Source organism: Notolepis coatsorum (genome assembly GCF_963971535.1).
Source record: "Notolepis coatsorum genome assembly, chromosome: 15".
In the NCBI taxonomy this organism is placed as follows: domain Eukaryota; kingdom Metazoa; phylum Chordata; class Actinopteri; order Aulopiformes; family Paralepididae; genus Notolepis; species Notolepis coatsorum.
This window is the reverse complement of record NC_140179.1, coordinates 102,238,150-102,265,855: the sequence shown is the minus strand read 5'-3', so window position 1 is coordinate 102,265,855 and position 27,706 is coordinate 102,238,150. Positions and strand designations below refer to the sequence as shown.

The following is a 27,706-nucleotide window of genomic DNA, read 5'->3' as shown; positions in this document are numbered from 1 at the left end:
AGAACAGCTACTGATTCCATTGTAGACCTGCCATTTCTAAACCCATTCTGAAATCCAACATAAAGATCAAAGCATAACCACTTTGAAGCAGAGAATATGTACAAGGCGGAAGAGACCCTTCGGCGCTAAACCAATCAGAGAGGGTCTTCGCTGTACGCGGCTAGCCAATCAGAGAGCGTCTTCGCAAACATAGGCTACGGGAAAAGAATCACGCCATACATCACAGCAGGCAGAACTGTGGAGGGAGATAAAGCTGGGAACGAGGTTAGGAGGGAGAACGAGAACGCGCCTTTCCGGAAGCTGCATGGAAGGCGGTTATCCATTGGATGAAATCGACGTCGTCATTATCCTGCGACGCATACAGTGTCGTTTGTTTGTCGCCTTTTTCATAGGGTGTTAAACATAACGCCAGCTAACGTTATTCATATCGTATTATTGACCAACGTTGGCTATTTATGTTCTCCATCGTGTCATTCTAAACTAAGTAGTAACGTCATAATAATGGTGCTGTAGGTAAGTCGTTTGTTTAATCGATTTAATTGGCAGTTAGTGTGAGGATAACTTTTGGTAACATAACCAGCAGGAATGGAAATCAATATCAACATGAACACCTTTCTCAGACAAAGCAAGACTGTGTTGTGAACTCGAACCTTCGACATCACCAGTGTGAACAATTGGGCACGACGTTAATTTAAAGATGTGAAATTAAATTACTTATTTGGTGAACATTTGTTTTCTGGCCTATGGTATTTCCACCCAACCTCACACTATGTGGTTGAGCACAGTGGACTAACCTATATTTTCATGCTCAACACTCATGGAGATGTTGTTGTGTTTCAGGTGGCTAGCTGGTTGCTGTGTTTGCTAATAGTCATCTCTCTAACTGTGTTCATCTCTTTGTCAGGAGAAAACCAATATGAGTGGGGGTTTGGCACCAAGCAAAAGCACTGTATACGTGTCCAACCTGCCTTTCTCTCTGACCAACAATGACTTGCACAAGGTATTCTCATTTTATTTAAAAAATATATATTAAAAATGGCATGCAGCCTAATTAAACCTAGATTATATTCCGATCACAGATATTGTTGTTAGAATTTTGCTCAAATATCTTAACGTGGACACACCGACTCACAGTCTACTGTGAGCGGGTTTCATTGACCAGAGTAGCAGCAGTGCAGAGATATTCCATTCTAAAGTTTCAGAGGTGTGCCCCTTCTAACCAATCAAAGAAGATCAAAGGGAATTTGGTTGGAATAAATGCTATAGCTTTTCCAATTTTTGTGAACCTATGCATCTTTAAAAAAAATCTTCTTCAGTGAATCTCTCTGTGCTGTCTGAACATTATAATGTTTGTAGGTGAAGTATTTACATTGTCTAACAACCAGGAAATGACCAAGAGAAAGTTATAAGTAGTATAGATCTCTCATGTCAAGCCCAGGTGCCTTTTTTTTCTACACAAAATGAATCTTTTCCTTGTTTACCAGTAATTTTGTCCTTGATACTGCATGTGGGGTTAATGGGAAAATTGCGTTTCACCAATTTTGGGGGCGACAGTAGCTCAGGAGGTAGAGCAGTCGTCTGGTAATCCGGAGGTTCTCTGTTTGATTCCTGCTCCTCCCGGGCAACGTGTCTTAAGTGTTCTTGAGCAAGACACTTAACCCATAATTGCTCTTGATGAGCAGGGTGGCACCTTGCATGGTTGCTTCCGCCATCGGTGTGTGAGTGAATGGGTAAAATGTGATAAAATGCACCACATACATTAAACATTTAAAATTTAAAATTTTGAATTGCCAACACTAAATGACCAGATGTTGCAGAGAATGCACTGATGCTGGTGACGTTGGGTGACCTGATCTGCAATGCTAAGCTAGTTTAGGCTAGTGATTTTCCTGTTTTTAAACAGCTGCTGGAGATTCAGGAGACTAGAGAGCAGCCGGAAAATATGTCACCTGTGTGAGGTCTATTGTACCGGTAGTTTAAATAATTATTTCCATTTTATTCCTGTTAATTCCCATATATTCCCATGGAAAGTTTCCACCTTTGAATGTAATTTCCATGGCCTTGAAAAGTTGAACATGAGCTACTTTTTTTTTTTTTTACTTTATTTTTTAGCGTTTATCGCTTTTCTGGTCAAGCATGACCGACAGAAACAGGTTGAATGGGATGTAGAGCAGGGGAAGACACTCTGAGAAAATACGGCGGGTCCGGGAATCGAACTTGTGTACCCCAGATCCGTGACGAGCACGGTTGTCCCCGACGCAGAAATAGCGCTGAGATATGCGGTGAGCTACGGGAGCTCGCCCTGAACATGAGCTACTCTTATGGAGAGTTGTTTGTTCTCACTAATATTTTTGAACAGTCTTAGACCATAGGTATGAATTCTCAAATTGGGCGTAGTTCCCCTTCTTGAGATATGTTTTGGAGCAAAATTCAAACAAAGATGGCGTATACGTTGTAACATTAATGAGGCTACTCAGTCGAATAACTGCAAATGAGTTATGAGCCTAGTATATTGCATTATTTTATGTTCGGAATCATTTCTTAATTTAGGTTTAAATTTAGACATTTGTTACCAGACGAGAGGCCTTGGTAATATGATATCTCCTCTCTGAAGTAAGCTTGTGTGTCCTGTCCCCAGAATTTATTTACCGTATGACTGAAGTATTCTTCTCATTTCAGCTATTTACCAAATATGGAAAAGTTGTGAAGTAAGTATGTAACGCCCAAGAGGCTGATCAATAACAAACTTCACAAACCTTACGCCTGCTCTGGCTCTGGTCGTTTGTACATTTATGGCTGTTGCTTTTCCTCAGGGTGACTATTGTAAAGGATAAAGAGTCTCGCAGGAGCAAAGGAGTAGCGTTTGTTCTCTTCCTGGACAAGGAATCGGCTCAAAACTGCTCAAGAGCATTGAATAACAAACAGGTGGGTCTCTGTGTGTCAACTTATCAATAGTCCCGCGTAGCCATACCTTTCTCCACACTGCATTGTGCCAGTGCGACACCCAAGTTTGACATTAAATTAGATTACATTTATTGGCATAGTACAAGTACAGAGTACCAAGGAAATTAAGTTGGCATCTAACCAGATTGTGAAGTAACAGTAAAGTGCATTGCAGTATACATGTGAATATGTTGAGTATATATGACAGAGCTACAGAGTAAATGCTAAGCTAATGTATGTAAGCTACAGCATTATTATATACAGTGGCACAAGTTTGAATACACTGGTTATAAACCATACACCAGTGGTTAACTAATAAGAGTAGTTGTGTACATATATATATATATTATATATATATTACAGATATTGATTAAATAGACAGTGTTATTGTACATTGCTATCATACAGTGTTATATGGATTGACTATAGATTGTATAGTGGTTTAATGAAGGTAGTTATGAGTACAGTGTAAGACAGTTGTAGAAGTATGGACTGAGTATAGGCAACAGAGTTCAGAGTTCATACAGTATGGATTGAGTATAGGCAACAGAGTTCAGAGTTCATACAGTATGGATTGAGTATAGGCAGCAGAGTTCAGAGTTCATACAGTATGGATTGAGTATAGGCAGCAGAGTTAATAGGGTATGGATTGAGTATAGGCAGCAGAGTTCAGAGTTCATACAGTATGGATTGAGTATAGGCAACAGAGTTCAGAGTTCATACAGTATGGATTGAGTATAGGCAGCAGAGTTCAGAGTTCATACAGTATGGATTGAGTATAGGCAGCAGAGTTCAGAGTTCATACAGTATGGATTGAGTATAGGCAGCAGAGTTAATAGGGTATGGATTGAGTATAGGCAGCAGAGTTCAGAGTTCATACAGTATGGATTGAGTATAGGCAACAGAGTTCAGAGTTCATACAGTATGGATTGAGTATAGGCAGCAGAGTTCAGAGTTCATACAGTATGGATTGAGTATAGGCAACAGAGTTCAGAGTTCATACAGTATGGATTGAGTATAGGTAACAGAGTTCAGAGTTCATACAGTATGGATTGAGTATAGGCAACAGAGTTCAGAGTTCATACAGTATGGATTGAGTATAGGCAACAGAGTTCAGAGTTCATACAGTATGGATTGAGTATAGGCAGCAGAGTTCAGAGTTCATACAGTATGGATTGAGTATAGGCAGCAGAGTTCAGAGTTCATACAGTATGGATTGAGTATAGGCAGCAGAGTTAATAGGGTATGGATTGAGTATAGGCAGCAGAGTTCAGAGTTCATACAGTATGGATTGAGTATAGGCAACAGAGTTCAGAGTTCATACAGTATGGATTGAGTATAGGCAGCAGAGTTCAGAGTTCATACAGTATGGATTGAGTATAGGCAACAGAGTTCAGAGTTCATACAGTATGGATTGAGTATAGGTAACAGAGTTCAGAGTTCATACAGTATGGATTGAGTATAGGCAACAGAGTTCAGAGTTCATACAGTATGGATTGAGTATAGGCAACAGAGTTCAGAGTTCATACAGTATGGATTGAGTATAGGCAACAGAGTTCAGAGTTCATACAGTATGGATTGAGTATAGGCAGCAGAGTTAATAGGGTATGGATTGAGTATAGGCAGCAGAGTTAATAGGGTATGGATTGAGTAATAGGGTATGGATTGAGTATAGGCAGCAGAGTTAATAGGGTATGGATTGAGTATAGGCAGCAGAGTTAATAGGGTATGGATTGAGTATAGGCAGCAGAGTTAATAGGGTATGGATTGAGTATAGGCAGCAGAGTTAATAGGGTATGGATTGAGTATAGGCAGCAGAGTTAATAGGGTATGGATTGAGTATAGGTAACTCAGGATGGGTAGCGAATCCGGTACTTTTAAGGGTACCGACCAAATCACGTCGGTACTACCGAGTACCAATGGACCTGTCTCAAAACCCTGCCCCTTTTCTTGATCCTCCAATCACAACTGTCGCTTACCTCGGACAAACTTGGTTTGTCCGAGGTAAGCGACAGTTGTGATTGGAGGATCAAGAAAAGGGGCAGGGTTTTGAGACAGGTCTATTCACGTGAGATCCACCGGTGCCACATTTAGGTATTTTTATTTAAAAAAATACTAGGTCTTGTGGCATGTTTTAGTTAAAACATCCCCATTTCATGTAAATTCAGTTGAATTGCAACTCTGCACTGTGCGTTCAACATGCAGCGCACTCCTCCATCACATCCAGAGACCAGACTGTAACATGTGGAGGATCACTGGTAGTTTTGAACAGGGAAATCTGTAACACTAAAGATGGCGGCAACGACAAAGAATTGCTGCAAAATAAACATATATTTTTTTTATATATACTAATAGAAAAGATCTATTTATCGATAATTTGGTCCCGATTTATCGATTCTTCCAAATGGCATATCGTCTCAGCCTTAGATATCGGTCTCACTAGACTGCTTAATTTTATTTTCTGAAAGTGGAAGTATGTGCAAACCAATCAATCCCCATCATGCTTCAATTTGGAATGCACAGCATTGTGTGTCAAATGGTAACAAATGGGTGTTCTGGTAAGTTTGATGTCCAATTCACATTATGTCCTCTTCACAACAGGATGATAGGATTCAGGTTTAAAAACATTGGCAAAATAATAATTTGATCATATTATAAACATGCGATGCGATGAAAGCTTTTGATAGGTTGGAATGGTCTTATCTATGGGCAGTATTAGAAAGGATGGGGTTAGGAAAAGGATTCATTGATATGATTAAAGTATTATACAAAGACCCATCGGCCATGATTACAACAGGTATAATCACCTCCGAAATCTTTCCGGTATCACGCTCTTCTAGACAGGGTTGCCCTCTTAGTCCCGGACTATTCGATTTATCATTAGAGCCTTTAGCACAATATATAAGACAATCCCAATCCATAGAACCAATCGCAATCAAGGGCACACAACATAAAATTAGTTTATATGCGGACGACGTAATACTGTTCATGCAAAACCCTAACACCGCAATGCCTCATCTTCTCAAGTTGATTGATGACTTTGGCAATCTATCGGGATTTAGGATAAATTGGCCAAAGTCGGCTTTCCTTCCACTTAATGCCCCTGCAAAAAATATACTCCTTCCAGAAGAAATACCAATGGTTAAACACTTTAGATGTTTGGGAGTTGAAGTATTCCCTACTATACGCCAAACGGTGAAGTACAATTACATAAAAATCCAAAATAAGATCAAATACGACTTTGACAGGTGGTCAAAACTTAAAAACTCAGTACAGGCACGGGTATCAATAGTTAAGATGGATGTCCTACCTAGAATCAACTTCATTAGCTCAATGCTACCGTTACCCCCTCCAGATGGTTACTGGAAAAAATTACACTCTACCGCATACAAATTTATTTGGAATAACAAACCACCACGTATAAAAAGATCCACCGCACAGAGAAACAAAGCCGACGGAGGTATGGCATTTCCAGATTTTTACCACTATTTTAAGGCGTACACTTTAAGACCACTGACAACCTGGTTTGATTCCCAAGCATCAGTATCCTGGAGAAATTTTGAAGTAAATATAGTAGCACCACATAGACTGCAGGACATGGTATACACCAAATTATCAATTAAGCAATGCGAATTGAAATTTGGCCCCATTATTACTCATGCAATCCGGATATGGCGTGAAACACAAAAAAAATATTCTAACCCACATAAATGGCATAGTCATACTCCCCTATTCAATAACAATGCACTCCTGATTGGAAAACAACCTATAAGATACCCTAAATGGGAAAAGCAGGACATACACACATTAGGAGATGTTTTCAACAAACAGGGTTTTTGTAGATATGAAGACATACATAAAAAATGTAATCTCACCAGTTCCACATATTATTTTTACGCAAAGTTATTGGTATGTTTGAAGGCTCATGGAGTCCCATTAAGGATACCAATTGAACACCACAGATGCCACAAATTCTTCTATGAAAGAGAGACATCGAGAGGTTTTGTATCAGATTTTTATCATCAATTACTAACGTCCTCGTATGGAATCCTCCCCCTAGACTCAGTCTGGAGGAGGGATATACCAGACCTGGAAATAAATTTTGATTGGCAAGAAACCTGGGCAAATGTTCGAATTGCGTCACGTAACCCGGACCATCAACAAATCAATCTTAACTATATTCATAGGACATACCCGACTCCTATAAGATTGAACAGAATGGGACTTAAACAAGACTCCAGATGCTCCTTATGTACAAATGTGGATGAGGGTACATTTATGCACATGTACTGGGATTGCCTACCAGTTAAGATATTCTGGAAAGAAGTGTCCCAGCAATTATAAAATTTCTTAATTCTGAATATACCTGTACACCCCTCTGTATTGCTGTTGAATGATGTTTTTGAGTTTGCAGTCCCTATACAGCTAAAGAGATTAGTTTTATCTGGTATCACAGCGGCTAAAAAGCTGATGGCATCACGATGGTTTCAACCGGAAAAAATGTGTCGGAAGGTTTGGATTCTTACATATCTCGATGTGATTTATCTAGAAATATCTACAGCAAGAATTTTAGGTGTCAGTGAATCCAAAATTGCAATGTGGTTAGAAGTGGTGGAGAGAATAAAAGCTAGCATATGAATTGTAGTGCCTGGTTAGGAGCAAATGATAATGGATGGATTATCCAAGTGGGGGTCCGGGGGGGGGGGGGAGCGAGCGAGCGAGAGCATATGTGTGTAGGGTATTAGATAGCAAGTATTAGGTGTATATCTCGTATATCTTGTATAATACATTTATTTAAATGGTGATTTCATTGGATGTGTACTGTTAATTAATGCTTGTATATCTAATTTTATGTTATGTTTATGTGTATGTTTATAAAAAAAAAACATAATATGGATGTGCATTGCCATTGACTATATTCATACGGCGGCCCTTTTGCTCATATGTCATGCTCAGGATGGGATTCCTTTCCACCCTGTTCCCACGATGTCTTGGTAGTGTCTGTAGTCTTAAGTCATGTTTGTGTTTGTTGTTGTTTCAACATGTTTGTTGCAGTAATTGCCACTTGGGAGATGATGTGAATTGAATTGAGTTTGTTTTAGTGAGCTTCTTGAAAAGGCCTGCCTGTGCTTGTCTCCCAGTTGTTTGGCAGAACAGTGAGCGCAAGCATCGCCGTCGACAACGGCAGGGCGACAGAGTTCATCCGGAGACGGAACTACACGGACAAGTCCAAATGTTACGAGTGTGGGGTGAGTGTGTTCCGCTCATGGTAATGCACTGTTCCATAAAATAATAATACTATAATTTCATAATAAAAGCACCTCTCAATTCAAGAAGAAGAAAATCTTATTTAGCTTGCCCCTTACTCAAAACAATAGAAATAGATTGAGTGCCGTCACACAAACTGGTATTTTACAGGTGTCACCATCCTCAAACCCATAAACCAGCTCTACAAAAGAGCCCTCAAGGTCCTAGACAAAAAGCCTCTTAAATATCATAATTTCAATCAATTTCAAGTCATTCAAACAGGTCTGTATGATTTACAAGACATTACACGGACTCTGTCCTCCTCCCCTGGGAGAATTCATTAAAAAGAAGTCTGATCGTGGTCATAGGACTATATAGGTCGACCTCTAGAGAGGATTGTGAGGTGCAGCGCAGACGCACCGCTTTGGGTCAGAATGTCTCGTCAGTGCAGGGAAGTATGTTGTGGTGGAACAGTTTACCTACAGTACCACCATTCGAGAATGTCCAACTTTTACTACTTTTAAACTCAAAGTAAAAAAATACAAATAAAAATGTTTCTAGAACACCAAGCATGTGACCATATACAGGACCTTTATGGTCTTGGTCCTTTTAGCTTTGTAGCCATGTATTTGGAAATGATTGTTCTTTTGTTTTAACATGTTTTTATATTGCTCTGTTTTTGTATTTTATTTGTTTTATGTTTGGGGACTGATGATGACCATTTTCATGTGTATTTACAGTGCATTATATGTATTGTCCATTAATACATGCTGTCTCACTCTCTTCCAAATAAATGAATACATGAGAAAATAAAACGAGATGGTCTCTCAATTACACATATTTAACAACCAATACTTACAATAACATGAGGGGGGGGGGGAAAGCTATTACCCCTCAACTTCATAAAGTCCAATTATTCTTTCTTTATACATTTTCTTGAACTGAAAGATATTTGTACAACTCTATAAATCATTCGGTAGAGAATTCCACAGTTCAGCCACATACTGAAATGCACATCTGCTTTAAAGTAGTTCATAGGTTCTGCATTCATATTCTGTGAGGTGGTTGGTTTTAGGGGAGGGTTATGGAACATAATGTCCCCTCCAAACTCTCATGGATGCCATTTAATTAACTTCCTTAAGATGCAGTGATGGTAGCCTGAGATGGTGTACAGTCCCCTCCCCATCATATGTATATACTCTGTCAGGATCTAGGGGTAACAGTACTGTATATTTGAATACCGTTTATGTCACAAATGTATCAGTACTAAAGACCTATATGTCCCTATGTCATAAATGTCTATATGAATTGAAAATGGGGGACCCTGATGTAAACAAGACAAACGTCTTTCTCAGGTCTGCATCCCCTTAACAATTGTGTGTATTGAGCCGTACTGTATTGTACCCATTCTGCAATCTGTTAAATAAAGTTTTCATTCAAGAAGAAGAAAAATAACAGTCTGAGAGGATTTGTATGAAATCTCTCTGAACGTTGGAGCAGAATGGTCACCAGATATTGGATGGTTACTTTACGTTTTGACCTTCTGCGTCGCATATCACAGGACGATGGACACCTGAGCTACGCCTGTCCCAAAAACCTGCTGGGAGAGAGAGAACCACCGAAGAAGAAGGAGAAGAAGAACAAGAAGAAACTTCACCAGGAGCCTGAACACATGTGAGTACAGCCTTGACTTCACCACGGACCAGTACAACCAGAGTCTGACACTGTTGGGCCACTGAGCAGCTCAGACTGGTGCAGTTGGGGCTTAAAGGAACACCCCAACAGTATGGGAAACATGCTTACCGTCTTCTCCAGAGTCGGACAAGAAAATAAGATACCAATTTCCTCTCTGTGCGTTCAGTAGAAAGCTATTCGGCTACAAGCTAGCCTAGCTCGGCACAAATGAATGGAATCATATACAGACCACTGGCCTATCATAAAACTCCAGGAGAGGTATTGTTGGCCAGTGGTCCATATCCGCTTCCATTAATTTATGCTAAGCTAGGCTTGTTTTTACATTTACGTTTACATTTAGTCATTTAGCTGACTCTTTTATTTAAAGCGACTTACAAGTTCTGTACGACAAGTCATCAGGAAGGGCACAGCTCTTATCAGCTGAGTAACAATGTTGACCAAAGTGTTGCGTGTTACAGTGTAGGTTAGTTTATTAGGACAAGTGCATGACAGTACGGTTAGTTAGGGGTAGATATTTTTATTTTATTTCAGATAATGGTTGAAGAAGTGCGTCTTTAGTCGACGGCGAAAGATTGGGCGGGTTTCTGCTGTCCTAACTGGGGTGGGTAGTTCATTCCACCATTGTGGGGTAGTCTGTAGCCGAATAGCTTTCTACTGAACGCACAGAGAGGAAATTGGTATCTTATCTTCTTGTCTGACTCCGGAGAAGACGGTAGGCGTATTCCCCATAATGTTGTAGTGTTCGTTTTAAGTGTCTTGCTTCATGACACATTAGCGGTTATTATCTGTGAGGGAGGAGACAGTGCTATGGTGAAAACACACTGTTCAGACTGCCCGCCTTTATTCACGATAAGACTTTTTCCACGGCAGACATTTTGACATGTCATAGATGGGCAAACAAAGTGGGTCCATTCCATTTATAGGTGTGCCAGTACCAAGCCCCTGTATTGTGCATACTACTGGCTCACGGTCACTGACATAGTCCACACTGGCACACACCTATGACATGTCAAAATGTCTGCTGTAAAAAAGGATCTACGGAGAGCCATGTAGAGAAGGAAAGATCAAGCACACAGAGACGCCACACTAACAGCGGAGATGTGCAATGGATACGTTCTTCTGAGTCTACGTGAAAAGCTTGCAAGCTACCTAGCTTCTGCCCACAGCTCAACGACTGCTGAACCGCTGGCCACTGGCAACACCACCCCTTACATAGCCTGACACGTCAGATCCATGGAACGCACTACGTTTAGGTTAGGTTTACTTAATTTGTTCAAGGGGGACAGTGTACATTAATAAACATAAACGAGATAAATAGCCGCCTGAAGGCACTTAATCTATTCCAATCTACTACCGTAATCTTCTCCAAAAACTCACCATGGACAGTCCAAGGCCTCCTCTTCCCTGCCCAAAACAGTTGGGTTTTTAAGTCCATAATTGTTCACCAGCTCTGTGTTTTCGTGACCACACGCTTCTAATTGTATAGTAACTCAATTTGGTGCACGGCGCGCACTATGACGAAATAATGCCCAACACCTGGGTCTTCTTGTCTTGACTCTGATGGTATTAAGCACATTTCACATAATGTTGGTGTGTTCTTTTTAATACCCTCCTGCCTATTTTCTTTTCTCACAGTGAAGAGATAGAGAGCGAGGAAGAGGGAGAAGACCCAGCCCTCGACAGCCTCGGTCAGGCCATAGCTTTTCAGGTTAGTGTGCAACAACTACACTGAATCAATCTCAATATTTTGAACCAATGGTAGTTTCCTGTTGGACCAGTTTATCAGGAAACTAAAGTGTGTGTTTTGCGTGCGCTCTTCATTATCAAAAGGTTGGCTGTTAGGCGGCTAGGTGGTGTAGTGGACAAGTCACTCGCCACCAGTGTGGAGACGCTAGGATTCGCGTGTTCGAATCCAGCTCTCCACATTGTTTTTCAGTTTGGCTGGTCGCCCGCAGTAATACACATTGGCCGTATTACGGGGAGGGAAAACTGAAGGGTGGGGATCGAACGTTGTGAACAAGCGACTCCTACAAGTCGGTTGGTGCGCCTGCGCAGTAGAATCAGGAAGTGTCGGGGGCAGCGTGAGCCTCCCACGCGTTACTCCTCGACACTGAGAGGTCGAGCTGCGCAGGTGAAAAGATGCGACTGCTGTTACCTCAAGTACCGGAGGGGACTTGTGCTATGTATGACTTAGTCCACATTGCAGCCGGCTTGTGGGAGGCAAGAAACAGCGTTCGTGACAGGGGAGGGTTGAATTGGATGATACGAAATTGGGATGGGAGAAAAATATAGAAAAAATGGGAGAAAAAGTGGATCAAAAAAAAAAAGGTTGGCTGTTAAAGTCGGCATGCAATTACATTTAAGTGTGTTTCACTCCCATGCTTTGGTTCTGTTTATTTGTTTATTATATGGATCCCCATTAGTCTAAAGACTATTCTTCCTGGGGTCCGAACACATAACTTACAATGTTGTGAAGGATCAGATTAAACCGAATATATATATTTATTTATGGATATATGTTTAGTGGTATTTGTGTATCGTTTGATGTCCCCTGTGTATTCCTTGTACAATGTGCACTGAATATCCCTTTAGTCTACTAAACAGCCCATAGTAGTTTCATTCTACCATTGGACGAGAACCTGGCGCCAGCAGCCATACCCCTAGGTTCAAGTTCAATCGTGCCGACCAACATGTCGTGGCAAGCCCGGTTCCGCGTAGGAATACGTCTGGCGAAATGCGAATGGTACTATTTGTTCACAGCGCATATATATATATGGCGCAGGTAAAGTAGAACTTTCTTTTAGTCCATTAGTTCTTTACCCTCCAACCTAGTAACAGACGCGAAGCCTCACCCACGACGCACGTGTGGTGCAGTAAGGCCTACTTGGCCTCAGAATAGGCATTGAGATATCGTGTGGATTAATAGTTGAATTGTCATAGTTTGGCACTATACCGTCGAGTTGGACGTATTTCTATTAAGCTAATAATAGTCTATTATGTATGGTGCATCGTTCGGTTAGAGTTATGAAGTGAGCAGCACCCCCATCGTTCCTGACGTTATCTGGAGTCTTAACCAGGCTGGGCAGACCACTTGTGGTGCTTGCATCCGAGGAGCTCCGGGCCAGGACGAGTGGACCTGTACATTGGATTACTTTACCCGGACGACGGCGAGCCTTCCACGGCTTGGATTATCTACATGCTTTGGGTGCTTTGATTATTCCATGGATAACGGCCAACACTGCTGAGTGTTGGAACTACCCCCCGGAGAGGAGTCCAGGTGAGACGGCGCTCTACACCAGTGAGGTCGCCTCACGTCTCTCCGTTGTGGACCGGCAGCTACCGTCCACCAGAGGGTCCAGCTGTATTCATCTGCGGACCGAGGTTCTGTGGGCATCGTGTTCAGGACTCTGAATTCTCCCAAGAAATCGTCGGCCAGATGGGATACCGCCAGCGGCTCTTCTAACCCCCCCTCCTACTGTCTTACAACCAGCGGGACCCCCCCCCCCTTAGTGTATCCAGCTATAATCATTTAAGTACCATCGCTATAGTTCCCTAAAGAACCGGGTTGTATACTTACTCCCTGCGTAACCAGAGATTGGACATTCAATGTTGATTTACCTACGAATACTCATTTGCCATACAAGTGCATTTCAAATCATAAATGTCATCAAGTGAACGTTGTATATACCCTTTGCTATATAAAATATTCGATTTGTACATTTGTGTGGACTTCGTTTCATCAGGTGGGAAAGTGTTCATCATATCTATATCATGTACTGGATGGCCAGAAGTTAAAGTACAAGAGGTAGTGGTTTAATAATACCATACTTATCAATACAGTCAGGGAATTGTACCCCTCAGATACATACAACATTGGAGTAATAGAAAAACAATAAAAACATAAACACTTTAGCTTAAGTACATTCTCAATATCTTCAAAATCTCAACACAAAAAGGCTCCAAATACAATACTAAATAAATAAATAAATCAATAACTCAACTGTATTTCATTATTCATAACAGCATTTTTCAACTTTTTCTTAAAAGTACATTTGTTGCTGATCATCATTATCTACACAGGTATACAGTTCCAGTTTGCAGCAGCTCTATACATTACTGTTCTCTTAGTGCATTTGTTCTTGGTAGAGGTAGAGTAACATGAAGACCCACTGCGTGTCTAGTATTGGTGGGTTGTAGTTCTGACCACAAAGACTCAGGTTTACCAATTTTATAAATATTAAACAAAAATGTTACAAGGCTGCATGCCCGCCTCTGATCCACTCTAAGCCAAGACAGAGCGGTATGCATTCCCTCAACACTGTGCGAGGTGTGATAATCAGGACATGAAATGTACCAACTTAATCCTTGAGTCGAGCTCTCCTGGGCAGCTCCATGCAGCTCTCCTGGGCGCGTCTATGCTTTAAGCAAGTGGCTTGTCCTTCCGCGTTCCCGTTTTGCGCTCTGATTGGCCACGCACGTTTCTGGTCATGTGACATGTGCGCCAATCGTGGGACGGCAAGTTCTGCGCCTATTTCCGGGTCTAACTACCTAACGCCTAGTTTATCACTGGTTAAGCTTAGGCGACTCTTTCGCAGTTGGTTAAGGTTAGAGTTTGGAATCAGGGCTGGTGTTCTATCGCCATGCTCTAAGACAAACTCTAACCTTAACCAACTTTGAAAGAGCGCCTAAGCTTAACTGTCCAAAAACTTGCCGTCCCACGATTGGCGCACATTGTCTCATGACCAGAAACGTGCGTGGCCAATCAGAGCGCAAAACGGGAACGCGGAAGGACAAGCCACTTGCTTAAAGTATAGAAGCCTCCTGCGCAGCTCCACGCAGCCGGGCTCTCGAGACACAGAACATGCTCAATGCCATCACATCAGGCTCCACAACCGTGGGCATGGACTGCTGCCAGCAGCTGGAGAACTAATGGCTGCAGAACTCGAGAACTATTATATAGGAATGTCTGACCACTAAGTGTGTCTGACTCTTAACCACCAAAACCTGCATAGACGACAACGTATCATGTATATCAGACCCGGGCAATTACGGCCCACGGGCCACTTCCGGCCCGCGGTCAAGTTTTACAATTGGAGATAATGAATATTGAGCAGAATTAAGTTCAAGTTATCATTGGTTCGGCCCTCCGACACAGTTCAGGTTTCTCATGTGGCCCCTTGTAAAAATGTGTTGCCCACCCCTGATGTATATCATGCCAGTTAGGGTACCTTGTGTATACTGCTTACCTTTACACTTAGTACTCATAGTATATATATTCCGATTCTAATTCTTTATTGCCTATATTTATTGTAGCGTATAATATAACCGAAAGGGCATACAGACCTTCGTCTGTACCTTTGTTTACACTGTTTATTTTTCTCATCTTTTTATATTCAGATCAAATTTGATTGCCTATATTTATGTCTTTCTACTATTACCCTGCCCATACTTGTACTTCCCCTTCCCCCATGCTGCTAGGATGCCTGAATTTCCCCCAAGGGGATCAATAAAGGAATATCTTATCTTAACATGTTAGTGAGTTCTATGTCTGATTATCACATGTCCTCCTTGCGACAGAACAATTGGATTTAGGTTAAGTCGGTGAAATGTCTCTTTTTTATCCACTTTTTCTCCCATTGTCTATTTTTCTCCCATCCCAATTTCGTATCATCCAATTCAACCCTCCCCTGTCACGAACGCTGTTTCTTGCCTCCCACAAGCCGGCTGCAATGTGGCCTAAGTCATACATAGCACAAGTCCCCTCCGGTACTCGAGGTAACAGCAGTCGCATCTTTTCACCTGCGCGGCGCGATCTTTCAGCGTCAGGGGTCTGCGCTTTGGAGGGGCGCCGCCCCCGTCGCTTCCTGATTCTACTGCGCAGGCGCACCAACCGACCTGTAGGAGTCGCTGTCCACAACGCCCGATCCCCACCCATCAGTTTCCCACCCCCTAATACTGCCAATGTGTATTAGTACGGACGACCAGCTAAACTGAAAGCAATGTGGAGCGCTGGGCTCGAACAGGCGAACCCAGCGTCTCCAGTATTCGTGGTGAGCGCCTTGCCCACTGCACCACGTAGCCGCCCGGTGAAATGTCTCTTTAACTCACATGGCGAGTGTGTTCTCCCTTCTTTTCTGTGTGCCCTCCTCAGCAAGCCCGCTTGGAGGAAGAAGACGTACATCGGAGGAAGGGGTCCGTCGCTCAGGAGGACAACGCTCAGGCCTCAACGTCAGATGACCCCCGGAAACCCAGGATCAAAAAGAGCACCTATTTCAGTGACGAAGAGGAACTCAGCGACTGATGTTGACAACGTTATGATGTCAGCAGTGACACTGCTACTACCTCTCCGAGGTGTAAATGATAGACATTATCAAAAAGGAGAGTGGTACAAAAACCAAGTGTTTAATTTGAAGTTTTTTTTTTAATCGCTCTTTTAGATTGAATGGCAGTAGGTGCTGTGTCTCAATTCTTCCAAATTTTTCTACACCATTTAGCTTAGCACAAATTAATGGAAGCGGATATGGACCACTAGCCTAGCTTAAAATACCGGGAGAGGTGTTTTTTTGCCAAGAGCTAGGCTAGTGGTCCATATCCACTACCATTCATTTGTGCTAAGCTAGGCTAGCTTGTAGCCGGATAGCTTAGGGATGTTCGATATTGGCTTTTTTACCTATACCGATATTGTCCAACTCTTAATTTCCGATACCGATATCAACCGATACCGATATATGCAGGGCCCCCCCCCCCCCAAAACTGAATAATTTCAGGTAATTAACATTACATATCTCTTGTCGTGGAATTAACACAACATTATGCATACTTTTGACAATAAATAAAATCAGAATTTGTTCTTACTTGCTTGCCTGGGTAAATAAAGGTTAAATAAATGTAAAAAATAATAATAATAATTTCCGATATCACATTTTAATGCCAATATCGGCCGATAATATCGGTAGGCCGATAATATCGGACATCCCTGAGAACGCATAGAGGAAATTGGTATCTTATCTTCTTGTCTGACTCTGGGAAAGATGGTAAGCATGTTTCCCATAATGTTGGTGTGTTCCCTTTTTTCTTTTCTTTTTCTTATCTTTTTCCCCCTCCTTTTTTTTCGATTTTTCTCCCATCCCACTGTTAGTCGTTATGCCAATTCCCAACCCCCTTCCTGGTTGTTGCGCACCCCCCCCCCCCTACTGTTGGTCCGGGAGGCCGGAGACTGTCGCATGTTTTCCTCCGACGCATGTGCAGCCAGCCTGGCAGCGCAGATTCTCATTGGGAGAGTGTAACGTGTGGAAGGTCACACTACCTTTCTCCAGATCCTACCCTCGCTGTGCAGGCGCCCCGACCGAACTGTAGGGGTCGCTGTCCACAACGCCCAGGACCCACCCACGGCTCCCCTCCCCCTAACTCAGCCAAACGAGTTAGTATAGCGATCAGCCCGAGCCAAGGCAATGCTGACTCTCCGGGAGTCGAGACCGCAGCCTCTTGCATTGGTGACGAGCACAATCTCCGCTACACCACCTGACCGCCCGGTGTGTTCCTTTTGAATAATTCTTGTTTACAGTCCACTCCCCAGCCCCCCCTCCGATTCTTACCAAAATGTCATCCGTTGGACCAGTATTGTGTGAGTTGTGTTTCCAGCTGCAGCCCTGTGAGACAATCCATCAACACGACTTCATCCTTCTCTGAGGCTGTTGTAGGTCATGCTGTGAGGCTCCAGGTGACATTGCTCAGAGGACACATTCAAACCAAGGCGCTGTAACTCAACCCTCTTGTGTGAGACCCTTTGTTGCAGTTTTGGAATAAGCTTGAGACAATAAATCAGCCGTTTTCTCCCAGTGAGTTTAAAAATGGAGGCATGGTGACACAAGGTCTGTTCCTCCAGATTGATCCTTATAGCTTTGTTGTTGTTATTATTACACTGGGATTCTACCTTCTATTGCAAGAGTACTTGTTGAACCTATTCATTATGTCATGCAATGTATGTGTAAAAAGCTGTGACTATACACTTGCTTCTGTTAGTCAATAAAACTACCTTTTTTATTCTTAGGGCCATCTTCTTGTTCTTGTCTCTTCAGACGAATGGTAGATCATAGAACGAGGCTTTGTGTGTGTGTGTGTGTGTGTTTGAACGATCAAGCATTTATAAATACCAGCTATAGAGACGTATTTATCATCAGAAGGCTTATTGTTCATGTAAAATCATGTGCTTGCACAGAGGGCACGGGATTCCCCGGTGATTATTGTGTGTCGTTTTGAAATCGCGACGCTGGCCGAATCCACACAACAAGGCAAAAACAGATAGGAGACGGGAGCGCATCAGGTCGGTCTTTGGTAAGTAAAGTACAGTAAGCTGTTGGCATCGTGCAGCCCGTCGTGACGACAACGTATCATTTCGCTCCAGCCGCTCACAATAAGAAAAGGCGTGTTCGAGATTGATTTCGGCTCGCCTCGAAAGTAGACGAGAGTAGCCGGGGGAGGAGTCAGAACGTCGGACACTTCAGATTTGACAACAGCCTCTGCATGGCAGATACGCGTCCACGTCACCACACACATGACACCTGTCCAGCTCATAATGCGACTCGAGGGCCGCGTGCACAATTAGATTCGATTCAAATGTATTGTCATCACACAGCACAGCACAAGACATAACATCTTGTTGCGCGCTCCTGCCAACCGCAGCACGCACACACAACACACTGCTGAATAATATGTTTTGCATCAATATATTATATACTGTATATTGAGGCAAAACAGAATTATATATACTGTAGCGCTGAGAGAAAGGAGTCGGAGGCGGTGTCTCGAAGCTGAACGTAACTACTTTATTATTCATCAGTATAACAACATGTCGACGTACTTGACTCGATAGCAAGAATGAATGCAGGTGGCAGGACGTGCCACACCATGAATCGTTCGGGGGGAACTAATATTCCCAACAACAGTTCTGTGTGAATTATGTACAATCACTACACAAGCCCCCCCAGAATTCACCCATAGTCAAAATCCCCCCGGCGGGGGGGAACAATTGCCCGGCCTCGGCGCGTGCGGAAAACCGGGGGTGGGGAGGGAGGAGCGGCGTAAGTGCTTGTATAACGGGTACGTCCTAGTACCCGTCACGAAACTTCGACCATGCCTCGAGTGGGAGTCGAACCCCGAGCGTCTGCTCCGGGGCCAGTATAGCAAACCGCTGCGCCAAGAAGGGAATTCCCCTCTAAGCGCTCGGTTTATCTGCCTCTGGGGAGTGAGTTTTACACACTTCTATGTGCCGTAGTCACACTATCGCGGCACATATCCGTTACATTCACCCCCCCTAAACTCACACCACCCAAGGCATCCGGGTCACGGCACCAGTATAACGGGTACGTCCTAGTACCCGTCACGAAACTTCGACCATGCCTCGAGTGGGAGTCGAACCCCGAGCGTCTGCTCCGGGGCCAGTATAGCAAACCGCTGCGCCAAGAAGGGAATTCCCCTCTAAGCGCTCGGTTTATCTGCCTCTGGGGAGTGAGTTTTACACACTTCTATGTGCCGTAGTCACACTATCGCGGCACATATCCGTTACATTCACTGTAGCAGGTGCCACCTAGCACCTGCCACGAAATTCGACCGTGCCTCGAGTGGGAGTCGAACCCCGAGCGTCTGCACCGGGGCCGACATAACAAACCGTTGCGCCAAGAAGGGAATTCCCCCCTAAGCGCTCGGTTTATATGCCTCTGGGGAGTGAGTTTTACACACTTCTATGTGCCGTAGTCACACTATCGCGGCACATATCCGTTACATTCACCCCCCCTAAACTCACACCACCCAAGGCATCCGGGTCACGGCACCACTGTAGCAGGTGCCACCTAGCACCTGCCACGAAATTCGACCGTGCCTCGAGTGGGAGTCGAACCCCGAGCGTCTGCACCGGGGCCGACATAACAAACCGTTGCGCCAAGAAGGGAATTCCCCCCTAAGCGCTCGGTTTATATGCCTCTGGGGAGTGAGTTTTACACACTTCTATGTGCCGTAGTCACACTATCGCGGCACATATCCGTTACACTTGCGCCCTCCACGACACCCGGGGGCACGAAACGGCCTTGGCGAGCGCGGAGAGCCGGGGGCGGGGAGGGGGAAACGTCGCAAGTGCCCGTACCCTCTCCGACACCCGGGGGCACTGGCATCGGTGAGGTCGCTGGTGACTCCGTGGGAGGGCGGATCCCGGGGCAACAGCGGAAGGCCTCTGCGGGGGGGAAGGGCCAACTCCAAGGGTTGGGAAACGTCCACGTGAGCGGGCTTGATCCTGTCTATTGACACGGTCTCCGTCCTACCACCCATGTCGACCATAAGGTCCTTATCACCGTGCTGCAGGACCTTAAACGGGCCATCATAAGGGGGCGTAGGGACCCACGGTGCGCGTCGTGGCGAACAAAAACATACTCGCCGTGTGCAGGCCGCGCGGCACCCGGGAAACGGGTACCATGCTGCGACGTGGGAATCGGGGCGAAGGTCTGAGCAGCTTCCCGCAGGGAGGAGCGTTGGCTGGCCGCGGACCAAGGGGTCGTCGCGTCCGGAATAAAATCCCCCGGGACGCGCAATGTCTGGCCATATAACAGCTCCGCGGACGAGGACTGCAGGTCTTCTTTAGGGGCACTCCTAAGTCCGAGTATGACCCACGGCAGTTTGTCCACCCAGTTGCCGTCCGAAACGTGCGACCCACGTGCTGATAAAGGCGCGGGCCACGTCGGAAGAAGATGTCGAGGCGAGGGGAACGGCTTCCGGCCATCGGGTGATCCTGTCCACCATAGTAAACAGGTAGGTAAACCCGTGCAAGGAGGGAAGCGGGCCCACGAGGTCAACGTTGACATGATCGAATCTTCTCTCGGGGACTGCGAATGTCACAAGCGGGGCCTTGGTATGTCGGTGCACTTTAGCCCGTTGGCAGGACACACATGCGTCGACCCAGGTCATCACGTCTTTCTTGAGCCCTCGCCACACACATTTCTGTGAAACCAACCTGCTCGAAGGCTTCCTACCGGGGTGAGACAGGTCGTGCACCGCCTCAAAGGCCCGCCTACGCCAGCCTTTAGGGACCAGCGGGCGGGGGTGCCCGGTGGAGAGGTCACCGAGCAGGGACGCGCCCGAGCCGCCAATTGCGACGTCCCTGAGGTTCCAGACTGGTATCCGCTGTCTTGAGGGCCTGGATGTCGTGGTCGGAGGCCTGTTCAGAGCTCATGCTGACGTAGTCGAGGCCCAGTTGCACAGCTCCGATGACGACCCTGAATAGGCAGTCTGCGACCACGTTGGCCTTCCCGGCGATATGTCGTATATCCGTAGTGTATTCAGAAATATATGAGAGTTGGCGCTGTTGTCGCGCGGACCACGGCTCAGCCACCTTGGACATGGAGAACGTGAGGGGTTTGTGGTCGACGAAGGCCGTAAACTCCCGGCCCTCTAGCATGAACCGGAAATGGCGCACCGCCAACCAGAGGCCTAGGAGTTCTGTCAAATGCGCTGTACTTGCGCAGTTGCGCTCCCTGGGGGTCAGCTGACGGCTGAAAAACGGCAGCGGTTGCCAGGCGCCGTCAACATACTGCTCATGAACCGCACCCACCGCGTAATCTGACGCGTCGTGGTAATGGCGACCGGGGCGACGGGTGAGCGGCATTCCCCAGGGCCGTCTTGGTGGCCGCGAAGGCGGTCGTCCTCTCGGCCGTCCAGAGCCTCGTAAAGTGGCCGCATGGTGTGGGCTGCCCGGGGGATGGACCGGTGTTAAAACGTCACCATCCCGAGGAATTCTGTGAGTGCTCAGGCCGTCGGGGGTCGTGGGAAAGCGGAAACGGCTTCCACCTTCGACTGGAGGGGTGCGGCCCCCCCCCCCTCCTGTCGATGAGGTGTCAGAGGAATTGTATGGAGGTCAACCCGAACTGGCACTTAGCCGGGTTGATGATTAGGCCGTGTTGGCCAAGCCTCGTAAAGAGGCACCGGAGGTGCGCCAGGTGCTCTTCGGGCGAGGAGCTGGCAACGAGGATGTTGTCCAGGTAAACAAAAATAAACGGCATGTCTCTGAGCGTTGAGTCCATTAGCCTCTGAAAAGACTGTGCCGCGTTCTTAAGTCCGAATGGCATCCGCAGGAATTTTAATAGTCCGAAGGATGTTACCACCGCCGTCTTCGGGATGTCCGAGGGGTGTACCGGCACCTGGTGGTAACCACGTACCAGGTCCACCTTTGAAAAGACCAGCTTACCCCGCCAGGTGCACTGAGAAGTCCTGGATGTGGGGGACTGGGTAGCGGTCTGGCGTAGTAGCATCGTTGAGGCGTCTGTAGTCGCTGCACGGTCTCCATCCGCCGTCAGCCTTAGGAACGATGTGCAGCGGCGAGGCCCAGGGACTGTCCGAGCGTCGGATAATCCCCAACCTCTCCTACCTTGAGGGGAGGGAACAGATGGTGGAGGTAAACGGTACCCTATCCCCCCCTCACAGTGAGCTGTGGTGTTCCACAAGGAAGCATACTAGGACCGCTACTGTTCCTAATTTATGCAAATGACATGTTGTCAGCTTGTGACTGCAACTTCTTCCTGTTTGCGGACGACTCAGCCCTGCTGGTCTCTGACAAGAACAAGTTGCTGGTTGAAAAAACCCTCAGCTCGGAACTAGGCAAAATCTGCATATGGCTCGCTGATAACAAACTATCATTACACATGGGCAAAACAGAGTCCATTCTCTTCGGTTCAAATAACAAACTCAGCAAGACCGACGGCTTCTCAGTTACAGTGGGTGACAATATTGTCACAAGGAAAAAATTACCTACCTGGGTTCCATCCTAGAGGCTAATCTTTCCTGTGACAAAATGGCATCCAATGTAATAAAAAAAGTCAACCAACAAACTCGATTCCTGTACCGGATCTCCTCTCTGGTAAACAAGAATACCCTGAAGACTCTGGCAGGAGCACTCATTCAAGGGTACTACGACTATGCTTGCACCGCATGGTACCAAAGCACCTCAAAGGCGCTAAAAACAAAATTACAAACATCTCAAAACAAACTGGTCAGACTATTGCTTGACCTTACTCCTAGAACCCACCTCACCCCTGCCCACTTTGACAACCTAGGATGGCTTAGAGTAGACGACAGAGTACAGCAACTTGCAATGGGCCTGGTCTACAAGATACACACGACCAAGGTACCCATGTACATGTCAAAATACTTCCCAAAGGTCAGTGAATACCACGATCACAACACCAGAGGAAGCTCCACAAATCATGTTAAACCCAGATTCGGCTCAAACAAGGGACTAAACACGTTTAAATGAGCAATTATGCCACATCAATGTGGAACGCCCTACCCAAAGCTGTAAAGGAATGTGAATCACTACCCACTTTCAAAACCACTCTCAAAGAACACCTACGGGAGACTGTAATTCGAAACTGGCCCCTGCAAATGTCCTAACCCAACCCCCTCCAATGTACAGTAAATGACCAAGTATGGCTTTGTCAATATTCCAATGTACAGTTTTGCTTGTACAGTGTACAGTTCTGACCGATTAGGAATGGGTCGCGCAGCTCGCGCTGTGTTCAGGAAACTCAGGCGCATAAAAGTCTATTCGATCATGTCTCCACTCCCACAGCCATAACTGCAACCACTTGCATCAAGGCTCTCATCCACATTCATTAATATGCATATATTCATTTCAGAATCCCGGAAGTGTTGCGGTGGTCTTTTGCCCAACGTCTGGGCGGGGCTTCGGGGCTTGTACTCTGTTCGAGGCGGTGATTCGGTTTTAACCTTCTTGTCGTGTGGCAGTGAAAGGGTTAAGGAAATGCCTTCCCATCTGATTGGACGGCGCTCGGTCACGTGACCCGTTTTTCTCTCCCGACCCCGGAGTTTCCACGACAGCTGGAAACCGAGACACACACACACGGGCGCGTCGGGCTTCTTTGAAGGAAGAAAAAAAAAAAAAAAAGAATAAGGATATCCTCGTTTCAACGCCTTCAAATCAACCTTGTCTGGCATGGGAGACAAGAGGAGTCCTACAAGGTGAGCGAGCGACTCCATTATATGTATCGGCTCCTCGACGTGCAGAGAGAGAGAGAGAGAGAGGGCGACGTGAGCGCAGCGCTAAAATGGAACACTGCTCCACGGTGTCTCTCTCCCTCCCTCTCTCTCTCTCTCTCTCTCTCTCCCTCTCTCGGGACTCTGTGTTTGTAATGTGGTGTCAACCCTTTTGTGTCGAGGGCCGTTTGAGAGCGGGCTTGTTGTCCACATCATTTTCAAAGCCGAGGCTTAACGCCCAGATGTTTGCCATCATCGATAGCCGCACATGTAAAAAAATAAAAAAAAAATCGTCTCAACTCTCTCTTTCTTCTTCTTCTTCTTCTTTAGAATTGCCGGCAGTGTAGAGACGCAACATGGCGTGTTACTGCCCTCCTCAGTTCCACACTACGCCCACAATTTAGGCCTTAAAAAAAAATAATAATACTAATAATAATCAATAAAATAACATTATTATATCCTCTGATACAACTCTGATTTGTCATCACCGACTCTGTGATCAGCTGGTGGTTCTCATTATATACATGCCAAAGAAGAAAGATTTAAGAGAGAAGGAAGAGACTCCCAATTCTGATAACCTTTTATAAAAGATTCTCTCTCTCTCTTCCCTCCCTCCCTCCCTCTGCTGGTGTTTTGTGTGTGTTGTGTGTCTGTTTTTGTTTGAAGGCCGAAGCGTCAACCGAAACCCTCCTCCGACGAGGGCTACTGGGACTGCAGCGTGTGCACGTACAAGAACACAGCGGAGGCCTTCAAGTGCATGATGTGCGATGTCAGGAAGGGCACTTCAACAAGGTACGCTTCTACAACCAGCTTCATCACGAGGTTGATATTAATATTATTATCTTCAGGAAGGGCACTTCAACAAGGTGAGCTTCTGGGTGGCTAAGTGGCGCAGTGGGCAAGGCGCTCGCCACTAACGCAGGAGATGCTGGGTTCGAGCCCAGCTCTCTGCGTTGCTACCGGCTTGGCTGGTCGTTCATACTAACACAATTGGCAAGTGTTAGAGGGTGGGAAAGCTGGTGGGTGGGGATCGGACGTTGTGGACAGCTACTCCTACAGGTCGGTTGGTGCGCCTGCGCAGCAGAATCAGGAGGTGACGGGGGGCAGCGTGAGCCTCCCACGCGTTACTCCTCGCCACTGAGAGATTGCGCTGTGCAGGTGAAAAGATGAGACAGGCTGCCTCCTCGAGTACCGGAGGGGACACGTGATGCAAGGCTTCTGTCCTCACTACAGCCGACCAGTGGGAGGCATGGTCTTAACAACGTTCGAGACAGGGGAGGGGAGAATTGGATAATACGAAATTGGGATCTAAAATGGGGAGAAAAAGTAGATAAAAAAACAAAACAAGGTAAGCTTCTACAACCAGCTCCATGAGGTTGATATTAATATTATTATCTTCAGGAAGGGCACTTCAACAAGGTACGCTTCTACAACCAGCTCCACGAGGTTGATATTAATATTATTATTATTATCCCACTAAAGCCTCTTAATGTTTTTATTGTATTATCCCAGGGACCATTTGATGATGCGGTCCATTCTAGCCAGTTGTTGTCGGTGCACTCAGTGATGGCTATTATGTACAGTAGGCAGCATTGTGCTGCTGAAGAGAGGCTTAGTTAAGTCATTGTCTTCCGAGAGAGAGAGAGGGAGCAGATTATGTAAATTTGACATCATGTTTGTTGTCTTTGAGCTTCTAATGGTTGATTAATTCGTTTTTATTTTTAAGAAACTACACACGCACGCGCCTAAGTAGTGCATAGTCTCCTCCATTATAGCCGTGACGGGGCATGCGTGCGTGCTCCTGTGTGTGCGTGTGTGTGTGTGTGTGTGTGTGTGTGTGTTGACAGTGACCTCAGTGAAACAGGGAAGAGGGGCGGCTTGCTCTTTAATCACACACATCAATCTTGTTGCCCTGGAGATACCGTTGCAAAGGGTGGGGGGGTGTGTGGGGGGGTAATGCCTCTTAACACACAATGCACAAACACGCACAGGCACTTAAAAACAGGAGGGATGCACAATCATGGACACGCATGTGGAAGCACACCCACCCAGAGAAGGGAATGCACTTGAAACACACATGCGCATCATGGGCACACGTGCAGTATAGTTATAATCACATCTCTATACACTCACAACTCCTCAAATTAAATGATGAGATCCCACCATTAGAGAGGCCTATTCTAGAGGACATTTTAGGATACAAAACACATCGTCTACCACATGGTGTGCCTGCTTTTTATAGTAACACACGTCTGTACACACACACACACACACACACACACACACACACACACACACACACACACACACACTCAGTCACACAGACAAGACACACACTGTGTTATCTGTACTGTGGCTAATAATTGACACTGGTGAATTGAAGCCATCCAACGGGCAGGAAATGACAGTGTCGTCCCTGAGTGGCACTCGCTTTCAGCGTGAAAACACACACAGAGAGAGAGAGAAAAAGAAATGGAGACGTAGAAGGAGGCAGACTGAGAGAAAGGAATGGACATTCTGAAAAAGAGACTGAGGGAGAGAGAGAGAGAGAGTGACATGGACAGAATGAAAACAGTGAGTGGAGTAGTAGCCTTTTGCTGTGTGTGACTGGTTTCTATAGTGAGTTGAGTGTCAGTAGCTAGGTTGAACTTGAACATCAAATAGTCGTTATCATGGCCAGTTATCCCTGTCACACTGTGACTGCAGACATTTCCATTTGACATCAACAACGTTGTCCACATGCAATCCTCTTTGATGCTACTTTGGGAATAATAATTTATTACATTTCTATAGCACTTTTCTCCAACTCAAAGGCGTTTTTTTAAGACGTAGGATGTTAGGGAAATTGCCTCCTTCACCAGCACTGGTAGTAGCAGCACCCAACCTTGGGCTACGCAGGCTCAATGGCTGCCATACACTGGCACCAGGCACACATCACACTACACACTGACTACCATACACTGGCACCAGGCACACATCACACTGACTACCATACACTGGCACCAGGCACACATCACACTACACACTGACTACCATACACTGGCACCAGGCACACATCACACTACACACTGACTACCATACACTGGCACCAGGCACACATCACACTACACACTGACTGCCATACACTGGCACCAGGCACACATCACACTACACACTGACTACCATACACTGGCACCAGGCACACATCACACTACACACTGACTACTACCATACACTGGCACCAGGCACACATCACACTACACACTGACTACCATACACTGGCACCAGGCACACATCACACTACACACTGACTGCCATACACTGGCACCAGGCACACATCACACTACACACTGACTACCATACACTGGCACCAGGCACACATCACACTACACACTGACTACCATACACTGGCACCAGGCACACATCACACTACACACTGACTACCATACACTGGCACCAGGCACACATCACACTACACTACACACTGACTACCATACACTGGCACACATCACACTACACACTGACTACCATACACTGGCACCAGGCACACATCACACTACACACTGACTACCATACACTGGCACCAGGCACACATCACACTACACACTGACTACCATACACTGGCACCAGGCACACATCACACTACACACTGACTACCATACACTGGCACCAGGCACACATCACACTACACACTGACTACCATACACTGGCACCAGGCACACATCACACTACACACTGACTACCATACACTGGCACCAGGCACACATCACACTACACTACACACTGACTACCATACACTGGCACACAT

At 45.6% G+C, this 27,706-nt stretch overlaps 2 protein-coding genes across 2 annotated transcripts in view; both read left to right on the top strand.

The window, feature by feature from the left end:
* Nucleotides 1-379: 379 nt before the first annotated feature.
* zcrb1 (zinc finger CCHC-type and RNA binding motif 1) lies at nt 380-17,938 on the top strand. Its single transcript, XM_084330102.1, has 8 exons — nt 380-513; nt 905-1,000; nt 2,680-2,708; nt 2,814-2,925; nt 8,085-8,192; nt 9,752-9,864; nt 11,521-11,593; nt 16,037-17,938. The coding sequence occupies exons 2-8, from the start codon at nt 917-919 to the stop codon at nt 16,184-16,186; spliced, it is 669 nt and encodes a 222-aa protein (XP_084186228.1). The 5' UTR covers nt 380-513; nt 905-916; the 3' UTR covers nt 16,187-17,938.
* A 5,804-nt stretch (nt 17,939-23,742) lies between these two features.
* LOC311241511 (YY1-associated factor 2-like) overlaps nt 23,743-27,706 on the top strand; it is a 65,780-nt gene continuing 61,816 nt past the window's right edge. Inside the window, exons 1-2 of the mRNA XM_084330357.1 lie at nt 23,743-23,904; nt 24,586-24,711. Of these exons, the coding sequence (XP_084186483.1) occupies nt 23,879-23,904; nt 24,586-24,711 (152 nt within the window). The 5' untranslated portion in view covers nt 23,743-23,878. The remainder of the gene's footprint in view (nt 23,905-24,585; nt 24,712-27,706) is intronic.

Bases quoted from the DNA above. Each gene is read 5' to 3' on its own strand.
- zcrb1 (XM_084330102.1), top strand. From the start codon at position 917: ATGAGTGGGGGTTTGGCACCAAGCAAAAGCACTGTATACGTGTCCAAC. The intron at 8,193-9,751 runs GTGAGTGTGTTC...CGCATATCACAG, and splicing joins CCAAATGTTACGAGTGTGGG to GACGATGGACACCTGAGCTA. The intron at 9,865-11,520 runs GTGAGTACAGCC...CTTTTCTCACAG, and splicing joins CACCAGGAGCCTGAACACAT to TGAAGAGATAGAGAGCGAGG.